General features: G+C 31.6%; 1 protein-coding gene across 5 annotated transcripts in view; it reads left to right on the forward strand.

Annotated features, from left to right (window-relative positions):
- The window catches only part of PHF14 (PHD finger protein 14), a 170,614-nt gene that overhangs the window by 122,960 nt on the left and 30,466 nt on the right, over window positions 1–17,188 (forward strand). Inside the window, exon 19 of one of the 5 annotated variants that reach the window (XM_036230383.1) lies at window positions 9,629–12,626. The exons of the other annotated variants lie outside the window; for them this stretch is intronic. Within the exon in view, the coding sequence (XP_036086276.1) occupies window positions 9,629–9,640 (12 nt within the window). The 3' untranslated portion in view covers window positions 9,641–12,626. Of the gene's footprint in view, window positions 1–9,628; window positions 12,627–17,188 lie in introns of those variants that run through there. 5 annotated transcript variants of the gene reach the window in all.

A 17,188-nucleotide genomic window follows, 5' to 3' on the forward strand; every position in this document is an offset into this window, starting at 1 on the left:
ACTTTGCCTCATCTTTTTTCTACTTCTTTGTGGCAGTGACATTGCTGGTAACTCCCTATTTTTTACAAACTCCTTTCTTGCCTTCAGTGAACCTGTTCTGTACTCGTTTTCTCTCTTCTTAAGAGACCATGTTTTTGGCTTTTTCGATAGGATACTTTGGCTTGTTTTCACAGCCTTCTCACTCTGCATCCATCCTAAAGCTCAGTACCACACCACTTTTGCTACAGGAAAACTTGAAATTTAGGATTTAATGATCCATCTGCTTTCTCTGAGTTAATGTTCATCAAGAAAGAGGCTTTCTGCATTTAAAATATTATCCTTTGTTCTAGTACTTAAGATACATTGTGTTAAATTTACTAGTAAGTTCTAGCTGGCCATTTACACTATCTAAATCTAATAGTCTCCTTCTACTACAAAGTTTAAGTAGTATTTGCTTAAGTAGGAGAATACATATCACCTGATCTCCAAGTGAAATCTTATTCTGGAGATATGATTAAATATGCTGTAATTGAGGTGTCAGACTCTGAATTTTGTTTAATTTAAATCCAGAAAGTAATAATTTAAAATAGCAGTTTTTTAAAAATTACAGAACTAATAACCTTTATATAAAATCTTGTCTTTAAAAAATATGTGCTCTTTTTCTCTTTACTATTTTTTCTTTTCTCCAACTCTACCTTTCTAGAAAAAGTTGGAGTCAAAAAAATTACATACATTGAGTGTATGTTTTTAAATTTCTTATAAATGTAATTCATGGTCATTGTAGAATATTTGGAAAATTCAAAAAAAATTTTAAATATTTAAAATTACCTGCAATGATAGCACCTAAAGGTATTACATTTCTGCTCATGTTTTCATAGTATATCCTACTACAACCTACTCTAAAAATTTCAATCATAATCATCAAAGGAAATTGTCAACAAGACAAAAAGACAATGTACTAAAAGGGAGAAGATATTTGCCAATGATGTGTCTGACAGGGTGTTAATATCTAAAAATATATAAGAAACTCATACAAATTAACATTAAAAAAAAAGAATCTGATTTAAAAAACGGGCAGAGAACCTCAATAGCCATTTCTCCCAAGATGACATACAGCTGATCAATAGACATGAAAAGATACTCAATATCACTAAGCATCAGGGAAATGCAAATTAAAACCGCAATACGATATCACCTGTCAGAATGGCTATTCTCAGTAAGTCAACAAACAGCAAGTCTTGGTGAGGGTATGAAGAAAAGGGGACCCTCATGCACCGTTGGTGGAATTGTAAATTGGTACGGCCACTATGGAAAAGAATATGGAGGTTCCTCAAAAAATTAAAAATAGAACTACCTTATGACCCAGCAATTCCACTCCTGGGTTTTTATCTGAAGAAATCCAGAACACTAACTCAAAAAGACATATACACCCCTTTGTTTATTGCAGCATGATTTTCAACAGCCAAGATATGGAAGCAATTTAAATGTCCATTGATAGACAAATAGATAAAGAAATAGTACTTCAGCCATAAGAAAGGATGAAATCTTGCCATTCGTGACAACATGGGTGGAACTAAAGGGACTTTAATGCGAAATGAATTAAGTGAGACAGAGAAAGGCAAATGCCATATGATTTTACTTGTATGTGGAATCTAGAATACGAAATAAACAAAACAGACTCACAGATACAAAGAACAACCTGAAGGTTGCTAGGTAGGAGGGGGTAGTGGGGATGGATGAAAAAGGGGATGGGATCAAAATGTACAAATTGCTAGTTTAAGAAAAAAGTCATGGAGATGTAAAGTACAGCATAAGGAATACAGTTAATAATATTATAAAAACTATGTTCAGTGTCAGGTAGATACTAGACTTTTTGGGGTGATTCCTTCTTAAGTTATATAAATGTGTAATCACTATGTTGTACACCCGAAACTAATATGATATTCTGTGTCAACTGTAATTGAAAAAAATATTTTTAAAAATTGCAATTATATTATACGTTTTGTCATTTAATGGTCTTTTTCATGTAATTTATATATAACAGTTTTTCATGTTGTTAAATACTCTTCTCTAATCATATTATTAAGTACTGCACAGTATTCCGTTGTACACATATACTTTTAGTGAAATTGCTGGGTCAAAAAAAATCAATGTTTTTAAATCAAGGAAGTACCATAGTAATAACAATAACAACAATTAACGTTTATGGTATATTTCTATGTGCCTAGCATTATCTAAACACTTAAATGTGTAATCCCATTTAACCCTCACCATAGTCTTTAAGGTAGTAGTTTTTAAATATCCTTTTTGTGAGTTATATAAAAAACTGAAGTTCAAAGAAGTTAAGGATTACATAGCTAATATGTGGTATAACAGTGATCCAAACCCAGATCTGCCTGATTCTAGAACCTATGTTTTAGAAACTTGCTTTTATATATCAAAATAAGTATTTTCTATCCTTTATTGTGAGATTTTTAAATTAGGTTATATCCTAAAGCCATTTTAATTTTTCATCATGTAGAAACTCAGATAATATTTTACTATAAATCAACACCACTAGTAATAGAAAAAGGAAAAATGTCTTTATTGTTAAGTGGGATCTGTTTTGGTCTTTCTAACTAATAGAGGAATAAAGTCTGAAAGTAGTTCTTAAAACAAATAAATTGATTAAAGATGGTCCCACTGTAAGGTATGGAAGACAGACTATAACTCCTCAAGGCCTGCTCCTCATAAAATTCAATGGAATTTGTGTTAAAGGAGCTGCCACTTGACAATGTGGATGATTTATGTAGAGCCAGCAGAATCTAATCTGTTATACTTAAAAGGAGGGTGAGGGAAAGGATCTAAAGTGAATTTTTTTATTAGGCACAAAGCTCAGTATTTTAGCTGAGTCGAATATTACTTCTTAATGTTTGTCATGAGTTGTGATGTTTAAAAACCTGTATTGTGAAAAGAAACTAAAACCAGCCACATCCAATCTCTTTGCAAAGAGTTTTAAGAATATTCTGATTTGTGCAGTGTCAGCCACTTTGTGAACAAACCGGAAGATTTAGGATATTTTTTTCAATATCAGCAAGCATTCTTTTGCAGTATAAAAAGTCCCCCTCTTCAAAAACAATACCTTGGATCAAATACAAATTAATAATGTAATTTGGGCTCATTTGGGTTAATTCTTTTTATTAACCAAAGAATATGACATTATTACCTCACCTGTAAAAAGTTTACCTCCTCTTTGACAGATAAAGATCCGTATATATAACTGTTTTTACTCTACTGTATTTCCATCTGTGACCTAACTCAGCCATCTAGATTCTTTTGTGGTTTCAGACTTGTACAAGTTGTTTTAGCCTTAATATATTGTTCTTTTTTTCCCTTTTGAACTATATTCAAATGCTAAATTTAAACCCTGATCACCTAAGATGCAATTTATTTTAATGTTTTTTCTGAAGGTTTCTTAAAGGTTTATGTTGTAGTGTGTTGTATCTTCATAGAAGTTAAGTTGGTTTTTTGTTAAATGTACCTTCGATAATGTCTACAAATAATTATCTGCTTCACTGGATTGAAAACTCTTTAAAGTATGCACATAGAGGTTAAATTTTTTAAAAATCACTTTGAAAAGTTCAAGCTACATCAAAGCATTTTTGTCAGTTCACTTTTGTGTTCTCGAGGGACTGGACTATTTTCTCAACTTTTAGAGACAAATAGTATTTCTAAATTTAGATTACCTGATATTTGTGAATCAGTTTCCAATGCACAGATATTTAGGTAGCTTAAAACAAGTCGTGAGCATAAAATATTTCAGCATTATTTTCCCATTCTAATGTAGCATTTCAACATATATACCACCAACAGAAAAGCATTATTAAATAACTCAATTTAAAATTTATTTCAGTATCCAGTTATTGTCATTAATTTTTCTTCACTTAAAGTCATTTTAAGATTGTGAATGAAGTAGATATTTTTAGAAAACATTCTTTCCTCTTTTACAAGAAGGCAAAGTACTATATAATTTAAATATTTTCCCACCCTTTCCTTATGACATGTAGTGATGATATGGGAGCTTTAACCTGTTTATAGCACAAAGACTGTATTAAGTACCATCATGTCTATGATTCATGAATCTAATTTTTGCCAAGGTAAGCTTTTTGTCTTCGTGATGTAGCTGCTCAAAACTCCCCCAATTTCTTTCCCCCTATTCTTTCTCACCTCATTTTCCCTGAGTTAATGAAAGCAGCATTTGGAAACATGACACTACATATTTCTCGAATATATTTGTGTTCCTTTATCAGTAAAAAGCTTCTGTGAAATAGGAACCTCCTTATTAGGGTCAAATATTGTTAGTTGCCTTTTTATTTTTTACTCACCATAGCAATTTGAAAAAATAAAAATCTTGCAGTCTGAAATCGATACCTTTAAACAAAAAGTCTTCAATTTAATTTTAAATCAAGACCACAAAAGGAGACAATAAACATGGTCTTAACTGATCTCCATATTAAATGCTTTAAAGACTATTCAGATTCCTATTTTTAAAAGACTAATCTTGTATTTTTATTCAGATATAAATAGATTTTGTTATTGAATTCGAGACAAGATGCATTCAGAAAATGACTTAATTCTTTCAGCCCAGTACCTTTAAAATATCTCTGTTGGATCTTTCTCAAATGACTGAAGGATTGTAGGTCATATCTCATGTTTCTTTCAGTCTCCTTGAGGTATTATTAGTAGTATTTTTTGTCTTTTTAATATCAAAAATCTAGTCCAGTTTAATGTCAGGACTTCAGTATTTTGAATTGTTCAAAGATTCTGCTCTCATTAGCTCAGATCTGCTTCAAATTGGGAAATCCATAGTTTGGAAGGGGGCTATACTGAACTTTATCTCTTGTCCTTGCTTTCTTTTTGTGAATTTTAGTGAGTTTTTAGTGATCTCTCATTGCTAGGTTTTTCCTACCTGCAATTATCTTGATGTGAGATGTTCCTTCTCCTGTGGGTTACTTAAAACTCGTTTTCAGAACCTAAGTTCCTTTTCTCTTCTTTGATTGGTATCACCTCATTCCAAGTAGGCTGCCCTCTTTGGTTAGATATCTTTCTGGACAATCAGTCTTGCTCTCTGTCATGGGTCACCATTTGTCCTAAGTAAGCACATGTCAACCCTTGCCCTGCAAGCTCAGAACAATCATTCCCTCTGCAACCCGGTATCTTTTCTCTGCTCCTCTGTCACTATAGCTAGACAGACATGCATCACCACCCAGTCTCCTCATCCCTCAAACTCCCAGAAGACAAACTCTCTGAGTACCTTTCAGAAAACCCCTCTTATCTAGGGACTTCCTTTAAAGTGCTTCTTCTAAAGAAATCCTTACTCTGCAGTCTCACTTTTTCTCATTCTTCAGGCTTATCCTTTGAGTTACAGGACCAATTTTTTGTATGTGAATCTTTGGAGAAAATATTTTCTGAAGTATTTTATCAGTGCATATCATTTAAAAAAAATTTTTAGACCATTAGGAAAGACTGAGGAAGTTTCTTCCTGTTCATGAGTCCTTTATTATGAGTATGTCTAATTCCCTATTACCATGACTCAAATCATGCTCTTTTTTTAGTACTTCCACTTCTTCAAATATTTCTGCCAGTTCCTCAGCTCTTCTTAAGACATCCAGACCAGCATCCTCCTCCTAATTTCACCCCTCCTCTCCTTTTAAACTATGACCTGGCATTGTATGGTACACTTTTACAAAATATTAGAGCCCTCTGTTATAATTCCCCCGCTTTTTCTGGATCTATTATGTTGATTCATCTAAACTGTTTCTTTTCTGGCCAGAAATAACTGGAGGAAATTATGAACGTAGGTTTCCTACAAATTTATGCCTCCTAAGTTAACCCAGGCCTCATTGCTATCTTTTGTGAGCTCCTTATCAGATTTCTTACAGCAGCTATTTCAAACCTTTGCCATATATCTCGTCTCAGTTTTATTTTCAGCACACTCATTTTTCAAGATGACTCTTTCTCTTACTTCCCAGCCATATCCCCATCCTATCTTCTCTCAACCTGTGAATGAATCTTTGTTACTTTTCCTACTTTAATCTTTGTTGCTTTCCTTACCTTGATCTCTTATTTCCTGTCTCAAAAGAAAAAAAAAAGTCACTTTTGTTCTTTACTCCAAAAATCTTTCTCTTTAGAGTCTGTTTCTATTCTCATTAAACTATTTTAGAACTCTTTTCCAAATCTGTCTTTTTGAAATATGACTTTCACATGTCCTTTCAGGTTATAAAACTCAAGGAAGGAACTCCCCATTGTCCATACTACAGGACAGATGTCAGAGCTTTATTCCTGACTTTCAAGGTCATCTAAAACCTGGCCCCGTATTCCAGATAGTTCTATCTCCTCTCTCTCCTCTCTTTCCTTCCTTTTCTTTCTTTCAAAAATATCATCAGGGTGTGTGTGTATGAGTGTGTTTTAATTAAATGTCCATCTTAAATCCTAGTTTTCTTCACAATCCTTAGGTCTAGACCAAATTTCTTTTGTATTTCTTTGTTGGACTATTCATTCGGCATTTGGTCGATGTTTCTTTGTATTGCCATTTATCTTTTTATGTTGAGGTTCTTTTTACCAGCTAGATGCAAACCCTTATGGGAGAGAATATTTTGCTCATACTTCCTTGAAAGCAAGGAGCCTAATTGTTACACATAATTTTTTCTAAGACTGATTTTTTAAATTCCTGGTAGTCTTCACTGCTTGCCTGTTTCTTATTAGTTGTTATAGAAATTATTTTTTAAACTTTGTTTTGCTGAATGCCAGTGGAAGTGGTGCAGGTTCTAGTTGTTGCCCTGGATGTCCAAGGCTATTTGTTGAAACAACAAATAATGTCTAAAACATAAATTTCTGCCAGCCATGACCCAAATATGCAGAAATGACCTGAAGAGACATAAGAAACATAAAATATCTATTTGGCAAGTTTAAAATAATATTCTTAGAATAGTTTCTGTTCCTACCTACTTTACTCCACATTTCTGTTAACATTTAGGAGTACCTGTTGATTATAGTATATTTTTTTGGAATAGAGATACAGTTTTAAATGAAAAAGAAACTGTGTTTCCCAGAATGAAGAACACTGAAATTGTCTAAGAGTGTAAAACTAATGTGAAAAAAAGTCTGTTTGATATTTTTTTGTACATAAAATTTAAGAACAGTAATTCTTTTATTTGCAAAGGTATTCTCTTTTTCTTGATGGACCTACCAATCTGTCTGTAATAGGAACCTTATTTTATTGAATAAAAATCTGTATAGTATACCACATACTCTACTAGGTGCTTAAGATATACTAAGATAATCAGACCTGATCTGGTCCTTAAAAACTTATGCTCTAGAAGGAGAGCTAAAGCATATATGTGTATAATTATAAGAAAAGATTTAGAGTTTCAATATAAGGTTTAAAGTTTTAAATGTCATTAGAAGGCTCCGATAAGCTATTATGGGAATTGAGAGACTAGGAACACTTCTATCAAGAATCAAAAAGAGATTATGGATAATAATGTCATTTGAATGGAATTATGAAAACTAGATAGGATTTGATAGGAATGTAAGTCAGGGTATTCTAGGTTATGCAGTACAATAAAAAAATTCCAGATTTTTAGTGGATTAACACTTGTTGATTTCTCATGCAAGTATCATGTTAATACATGTTGGCAGAGCAACTTTGCACATCATAGGACCCAAGCTGATGGCAGTCTCATTTCAACATGTATGATCCAAGGCACTGTAGTACGAAACAAGACAAATTGCAGAATGACTTTTAAAATCATATCTGGAAACTGACACTCCAGCTTACATTCTACAGATTACCTAAAGCTAACCTTAAGAAGCTAGGCAAGTGTAATGCTACACATGCTACCATAACTTCAAAGGCCTTTCTAGTATTTGAAGCAACAGAGGGGAATCCTAGGAAAAAGAGTATGTGTACGATTGGTATGGGGAAAACTGCACAGTAGTTTGAAAATTAGTAATTCTAGTAATAATAGTTGCTAATGTGTTTTAAAATCTACTTTTGCTTTTTTCAAATAGATTTCTTGGGGGAGAAGTTTTAGATTTACAGAGAAAGTGAGTGGAAAGTACAGAGACTTCCCATATGTCCCTTATTCCTGCTCCCACCCCTGCCAAGTTCCCTGATTATTAACATGTTGCATTAATTAGTGTGGTACATTTGTTAAAATTGCAGAGCCAATACAGATACGTTGTTATTAACTAAAGTTCATAATTTACATTAGGATTCACTCCCTGTGATTTATTATATTTTGTGGATTTTGAAAAATGTGCGATGACATTTCACCATATTCAAGTCATTTGCTTTCTTATATACCAGCAATGAACAATTGGAATAAGACATATAAAACACAGTCCCATTTTTATTAGCACCAAAAATAAAAAAAAAAAATTAAATACTTAGATATAAATCTAACAAAATATGTACAAGATCTATATGAGGAAAACTGTAAAACTCTAATGAAAGAAAGCAAAATCAAGTGGAGAAATATTCTGTGTACATAAATAGGAAGACTCAACATTGTCAATATGACAGTTCTTCCCCACTTGAACTATAGTTTCAGTGTAATCTCATTCAGAATTCCAGCAAGTTATTTTGTGGATATCGACAAACAGATCTAAAGTTTATATGGAAAGTCAAAAGTCCCAGAAGAGCAAACACGATGTTAAAGAGTTGGACGACTAAAACTGTCTAATTTTCAGATTTATTGTAAAGCTACAGTAATCAAAACTGTATGATGTCAGCAAAAGAACAGCCATATAGAAGAGAATAGAGAGCCCGGCAATGGAACCATATATTTAGTGAACTGATCTTTTGCAAAGTAGCAAAGGTGAGTCAATATAGAAAGCATAGTCTTTCAGCTAATGTGTTTTTAATGCAAAGTGGTTCACCAGCCCCTCTAAGGCCTCTATATTGGATCATATCCCTTCCCTCATCAAAGTCCCTCATTACTTCTTCTGGCACAAACAATGTTTCCTGAGAAATCAGTCTCTTAGATATACTCAGTGTCCCTATATCCTTAGTCAAATTAGTCTCCTTCAAGAATATATACTCAAAATCATATTATCTAGTTAGCTGTATAAACTTGGGAGTGACTTATTCTCTCTGTGCCTCATTTCCTTAGTGATAAATAATATCTATTTATTAGGGTTTTTTTTTTTTTTTGGCTATTCTACTGTGTTTCAGAGCCTGGTAACAATGATGATGAGCCTGACTAGTACCTAATTCACTTATCTATTTAATTGCATGCCCACAGGGAAAAGAAATGAAATGGTTTTCATTAAGATAAAGATGAAATATATATGTATATATATTTCTGGTGCTTTGGAAACAATAAGAATAGCACATCCATTGTGTTTTATCTTTTTTTAAATTTTAGGACCATTGAAAATTATTTTAATATAATCATGGCTTCATAATTTTAAAAAATAGTCTATAAAATTTAAGCTTAATCAAGCATCAATTTTTGTATATTTTTTCACAGTAAAGAAGTGTGATTTTTATTTTTTATTTTTTCCCATTTGAACTCCATCTTTGTTAAGGAGTAACAATTTCCTGCATTTGGCGATGTTAAATGTAACTTCAGCTTTCAATTCATTGCTGTGGTTATGTTTCCAGAGCCTGCTATAAGAGATAAACCCATTGCAAATGAAGACAGCCTTCATTTCCTTCCACCTCAGGCCACACAGAATTGATTGAGGTAATAAAATGACAGCACCTTGTAATATACTGAAGCCTCTTTAATTTGAAAACCCGTTCTAACTTGATCTAGAGCTTGTTTAAAGCTAATTTATAGCTTGCATAATTTTCAGCTAGCCAACCAAGGTAAAGGATGATATATGAAAACTGATAAAGAATTAACTTATGATATATTCCAGCCTGTCTTGTTAAAGTCAACTGGTATTAAAAAATAGAGGTGGCAGGTAAGGAATGGTAGGAAAAAATAACTGGTAATCTTTTGCTTCACATAAGTAACATTGTTGACAACAGTTTAAATTTTCATCATCTTATTTCAAGCCTAGCTTCTTGTCCTTTCTTTGTAAAATCAGTTCTCTTTGTATTTCTTATATTTTAAAGTCCTTCAGTTTTCATCACATATTAAGGTCAGTGTGAGGCTGGATACAGTTAGCAGCTGTTGTGACTTCCACATCACCAAATCTATCGTATGCTGTGGTCGCAATGCTGTTGCTAAAATATTCTGTCAGCATGTTTTAAATTACAAATAATCTTTTTCAGGATGCAAGCTGAAAGGAGTCAGAGTTATTCATTTTTATTTGAGCTGAAAAATCGGTATTAGGCTTGTTGCCTTTGTGGGGTGTTTTTATCTCTTTATTCTAGCATATTTATTTATTTTAGACCCACAAATAATACAACTACCAGAGTAAAGTATTCTGTACTATGAAGTCAAATTTTCAGAAATTTCATGTCAGCATTCACAACTGAAACATGCATTACATTTTCCTTCTTTACATTTAAATCCTTATTATGGTTATTTCTTTTTTTCTAAGAAATGTGGAGGATGGGCATATCTTTTTCCATATTCTGTTACTTTAGGAGTCTAGAAAGTGTCGAAACTTTCTTGTGTGTTTATCATTTTTAACCATGTGTATTGCATTTCGTATACTGCAAATGTTTTGTTATCTAAGCTAAAAAAAAGTCAATAAACAAATATATATATAAACATAAACTTAGGTATATGAGACTGAGAAATTCTGTAGTTTCTTCAATGAAACTTGTAGCTATCTAGTTAGGTATTAAGATGAAAAGACATCTATCATTATTTCTATGGCAAACATGATCATAGTTCTAATTCCTTTTTTGAAAATTATAAAGCAGTATGTGATTATAAAATCATATATAATGATGAAGATAAAAGTTATTCAGAGAATAAGCACTGCTAATATTTTATTTTTTTCTGTGTGTACTTTTTAAAGACTTTACTATCACACAACATATACCATGCATTCTCAGTGGGGACAGTATCACCCCAACAGGGTAAAAATTGGTTCTTGCAGGAGCAAAAACCCAAAATTAATTGGTTTATGACCCTCCATAGCTTACTTAGCCTTTTCTAATAAAATCTCATTCTTAGTATTTTCTTTGTGGTTTTCTTGGGTATCACACAAATAGTATCGACATTGAGTTCATAGAAAATACAATAAATGTATACATAACTGCTACCAAATAATGACAAACAGATGGTTGTGATCAGATAACTTTTGATCACTTGCTTGATCTTGAAGTTATTTCGCATGAGGTAGTGTGTATGTATCTATTGGCCGCCACTGCTGTTTGTGGATGTTGTTTATGTTTGATCTTCAGTGCTTTTGTATATAACAGGCTTCAGAATGAAATAAAAAATATAATATTATGTAATATTACAAAAATTATTTAATCCATCATTGATTATCTCGAGAACAAGAAAATGTTAACAGTACGTGAATGACTGTTTAGCAGGTAGTTATTTTCTCTTATCGAGCAAAAGTTAAAGTTCACTATAAATGATTTTTAAGATTTACTTTTTTCAGTTATTTTTACAGGAAATACACTAGTTTGAATAATTTGTTAAGACTTGCTTTTATATTGTTATATGTTTATGTAATTATCATTTGCATCTATAATGATGTAATTAAGATTACTCAGCAGATGAAGTTATGAAGTTATGACGTCAATGGCTTTTACTTTTGACTTAAAATTATATTTAGTCATTTATAATCATGTATCAAATAAAAAGAATTGTTTTATGGTTACTCTTTTTATGTATAAAGTACAGCTATACATAAGCACAGAAACAGATATACAGTATTATGTGGCATTAAAATTTCATGGGGAGAATTTAGGAAAAAAATTCTGTAAAGACTCTGGGGAATGTAAATTAAAAAATGGTTGAGGAACACTGGCATAAATGACTTATCTTGCTCTTTCTCTTGATATTACATAATAAGCATTAAAAATTACTTTTAAGTAAAGCCAGTTTTATGCCCTATACACAGTGGACATGCTACTAAATTAAGAAGTAATTTGTAGGTTCACTTGTTTTACCAGCATCAGTCGTTATAATCAATTTCATTTGAGATAATAACCTATAAATGCTAGTAATCTACAAATATCCATAAAGGTCTAGATCATTTTGTGATTGATGGAGACAGAGAATTATAAATATCAATTTAGACACTGAAACAGCAACCTCTTTAAATCTGTCTCAACAGGATCCCTTTGTAACATTTCTTTTATGTATTATTATTTCAGGGCTTTCAAATTGTCTGATCTTAGTATTTACTGTGGTCCTTCCAGTTTGTATGCATGTTTTCCTTTCTCTCACATAACTCTAGGGTATGATTTATGTCTACCCATAAACTTTAATGCCTTTATGCTGGCGACCGTTGTGCTATGAAGATTCAAAAGTAAATAGGAGAGAATTTTTCCTTGAAGTAACACTATCTCATTAAGAAGATAGGCATGCCCATTGAAAAACTAAGGACTTATTACTCCTTTAAAAATCCAAGGTGTAGAGGTAATCGTGCTAAGCAAAATAAGCCAGACAGAAAAAGTTGAATACCATATAATATCACTTACATGTGGGATATAAACCTAAAAGCAACAAACAAACAGGATAAACAAGCAGAGACTCATGCACATGGACAATAGACTAGTGGTTACCAGAGGGTGGGGAGGGAGGGGAAAGGAGGTACTGGTAAAAGGGGTCAAATATATGGTGACAGAAAGAAATCTAACTATGGGCGGTGAACACATAATGCAATATGTATATGCCTTACTACTGAATTATACACCTGAAACTTACTGGATTTTGTTAACTAATGTTACCATAATAAAAATAAATTTTAAAAAATTATTAAAAAGTTATAAAAAAGTCCAAGTAATTGATATTATAGAATGAACCATCCTTTAATGGAGCGAACAAATATTTGGCAGAATGAAGCATAACAATAACTTTTATTATATAAATTGTATATTATACTGCATATTAACAATATTTTAATGTCTGAAATCTACCTGACATATAATTTTTGCCATTTTCATTAATTAGCTTAAGAGAAATAAGTACTTTATAGTGAGAATAGTATATTTTTAATTGCTTTTCTTATTTTTAAACTAGAAGATTTCTATTTTTTATATTCAGCTTCATTTTCTTTATCAAATTTATTGGGATGACATCGATTAATAAAATTATATAGTTTTCAAGTGTACAGTTCAATGATATGTCCTATGTGTATTGCATTGTATGTTCACCACCCAAAGTTAAATTTCCTTCCTTCACTATATATTTGACCCCCTTTACCCTTGTCTACCTCCCCCTCACTCTCTTTTCTCTGGTAACCACTAAACTGTTGTCGTGTTTGAGTGTCTTGTCTCGTTCAGTTGTTGCTTTCAGTTTTATATCCCATATATGAGTGAAATCATATGGTTATCAACTCTGACTTATTTCCCTTAGCATGGTAATCTCAAGATCCAATTCCGTTTTCACTTGGTTCACTGTCACTGAAATTTAAACTCCTTGACTTGAACCATATAATATAAATACTTTCTTTTTTAAATTTTATTCTTTTTAAAGTTACTTTGGAGCCCATATAACAAGGATTTTGGAACCTAAGTAATCTAACCAAACACACACATATGGTTGTTACATAGTTTTTGTTTTTATAGTTTGGGGAGGTGTTATTTTTAAAAGAAATGCTTTTTCCCATGTATGAGTTTTTTAAAACTCTAATACCAACAAAGGCCTTGCAAATGCTCTTATTACAAAACTCTTAGGTAGTAGTGATGCCTGCAAAAAGTGTTATTGTTGTTGTTCATATTCTCAATATTTATATATATATATATAAGAAAAATTTTGTTTTACAGCAGAAAGTTTTTAAAACATATTCTTCCAATCTCACTGGAATCGACAATAGAAATCAGTTAGTTTTGAATAATTTAAAATAAAATTTGTACCTAGAACTGATTTATTTAAAAATTTACAGATTTATTAATGAGAGACATAGTAAAAGAGATGTTTAAATAATTTCTGTTGTTTCTGTTACTAAAAATTAGGCATTTATCTGTATTTAACCTTTTAGAGTCATTGCATTTATTTCAATGTATACTTGTTGCTTTGGATATTTGGAGAGTATTTAATATTTGACTCAGTGTCATCTGCACTATGTAGAAATGTTAATTTTACAAGCTCTGCTCTTAATTTAAGTAACTTTACATATTGACCTAGAAAAGAGTTTAATAAAGTTAGCCTAATTAAGTTAACTAATTGTCACACTCTGATGAGCTTCATATTGAGAGGAAATTAAAGACAAATAGAAATCATCAGCCTTGGGTTTGAAATCAAATTTAAAGGATTTTACAAAATTGTGTTATAGTTAAATGAATAGTGTAACTATTTCACACTAACTCTAAAATATAGGGAATTTAAAATCTTAAAAAAAAAGTATCCGGAGTATGCCAAGCATTTAGCTTTGTTTCTTAAAGAAATAAAAAATAAATTACAGAAAAATGAAAAATATGATAAGTAACTTTGGCACCTTTAAAGGTACAAAAGATATAGTAGGCATAGTAGGTAAATGTTTCTAGAATTGTTGAAAGTCGAGGAAAAATTTACAAAGGATATGACTTACAGTATTATTCCTAATAAATGTACTAATGCATCTTTGTGATTAGCAAGTCCATATAATAAGGGCATTGACCTCTGGATTTTTGTAAGGGTAGTGGGGATGACTTGTCCTATCAGACCATTTATTTCGAGCTGTAACTTTCAATGATCTCTGACTAAGACCTACAATTCCCTACACATTCCTACATACCATCCTATGCACATTCCTACATATGTCCCTATACGCATTCCTATACATGATTATACACACCTCTGTACAGCAGCCTTCTCATACTCCTATATTCAACCCTACATACGTTCCTACATACACCCCCTACATAGCCCTTCACAAGACCCTACCCTACACATAGCCTGTACATACACACTCTACACTAAGACAGAACTTACCTTTCTTATCTGTAGTATTTGTGACATACCCTGTTTTATTTTGTTCTATTAAATTTCACCTTTAAGACAAATATTGTTCACAACTCAGTAAACCCACAGAGAGTGCATGCTATTATCTAATACATCTTGGCTGATATATAATCTATATGTTTTTGCTAGGTGTCTAGGCAAATGAATACAGATACGGGAGTAAATATAGGTAACCTAGAAGGAAGTAATAATTTGTTATATTTCTAATTTTGTGTAGGTTTTTTTCAAGCTTTTTGTAATATGATCTTTCATTGTTCAGCAATGAAGAGCTATAGATGTATAAGTTCCTTTTCGCCCCACCATATGATATATAAATGGCAAGAAGATCCTATGCAGAAATATTCAAAGAAACTAGAAGTCCAAGGAAAGGGGTTTAAATGATAGGATATGAGGTTCATATAATAAAGTTAAAATTCCTGTACTTCATGTTATATGAAGGGCTTCATGCCATTAAATGGAAGTAGGTTGTGAATTTTGGCATCATCTGAAATGGTCACTAACTACTTACTGACACTAAAAAATATTTAATTCCTGGAAATGTCTTTGATATATGGTCAGTCTTGTCATGTAATATTATCTGTGAAGTAAATTCTTTTATTATATCTATTTCTATAAATTGAAATATGCCCGACTAGCAAGAGGTTTGTAGTCAATATCTACTCCTCCACTTAAGTAGCTCTACCATGCTAAGTAAATTCTTAACCTGAGTTTCAATTTCCTCATTGGTAAATACTTGATAAGCATGTTCTGAAGATCAGAGAATAGCATATGTAGAATGTCTAATGCAGTTCAGGGCCCATTAAATCCCCCATAGATGGTAACACATATTATGGTTATTATTATAGCTGTTATTATTAATGTTATTATTAATCTCATATGTTTGTCTTCATTTATGAGTAAAGCCAAGCTATGTTTGATTTTTCATAACCTAAAAGATAACAAATGCCTAAAAATTTATAGAGGCTCTTTATATCATTGTTACTGTCAAAAAAGATGGCTTGAGAAAAATAGTATCATATATAAATTTGATTATAGATTTATTTTTCCTTACGTATAACCTATGGCCTCTGGGTTAACATGAAATTACAACATAGTACTATTTCAGTTTTTTTTTTTTCCAACACAAGATTATATGAATACTATCTTTTCTAATTATCTCAATTTTTAATTTAGGCACTAAGTATTGAGTTTAATATGATATTATATTTTTGCTAATAACAGAGGTCAGTAGTTAGTATATTGTGTGCTCAGAATTACCTAAAAACAAGTAATGTCTGCCTTTAAAATTCAGTTTTATAATTATAAAGCATAACCCAGGGAGAGAATTGTTGCCCCAAGGTTATTTTTGGAAAATGCCAGTTTCACCTTTAGTTTTATTAATAATAGTATACTTCTCATTCATTTAGAATAGTTGGGATGTTAGAATTTAAATCTAGAAGTGACTCTGTAGATCAAATGGTAAAATTCTCTTAGACCTAATTTAGTTAAGAAATCTGGAGTTTCAGATTGGTAAATGAATTGTCATAGACCCATAAGTAGCAAGGTCCAGATAAGGACTTTGACTTTCTGTCCCCAGGTCCATTGGCTTTCCCCTGTACAGTGCTGATGTTGAGTGCTCATTTGTGGTTAAAACTCTTAGAGTGCCTGCACAATTTCCAAATATTGTATAATTTTTATAATTAATTGGACTTATTGTTTGACATATATAGACAGGGTATTTTCTTATTTTGATATAAAAAAAATTGTTTTAAAGTTTTCCTTGAATTTTGTTACACTCTGAGTTTCATCCAGAGCATAATTTGATATATACTTCTTATAATGAGGTTTAATCTATATACAGATTTATTCTTTACAATTATTGGCTTCATTTTGCATCAGTGTTATATTTGAATTTCTTAGTATTTTTGTGTTTTATTTTTTAAACCTAGTTTGAAGTTGTTTGTTTCTAGCAGCTATACATTTTTATACTTATATCACTTCATTAGTGATATTGCTGTTCCTACTTGATATTTGCTTCTCCTTACCATTTAGTCTCTCAAATTTTTACAATACTACTCATGAAAGAATAAAAAATACTAGTATATTTTCTTCAAATTATCAGGCTATGAAAATTATTTTCCTACAGAATTTTAGATGGC

The sequence above is a fragment of the Rousettus aegyptiacus genome, unplaced genomic scaffold (genome assembly GCF_014176215.1).
Source record: "Rousettus aegyptiacus isolate mRouAeg1 unplaced genomic scaffold, mRouAeg1.p scaffold_m13_p_13, whole genome shotgun sequence".
Classification (NCBI taxonomy): domain Eukaryota; kingdom Metazoa; phylum Chordata; class Mammalia; order Chiroptera; family Pteropodidae; genus Rousettus; species Rousettus aegyptiacus.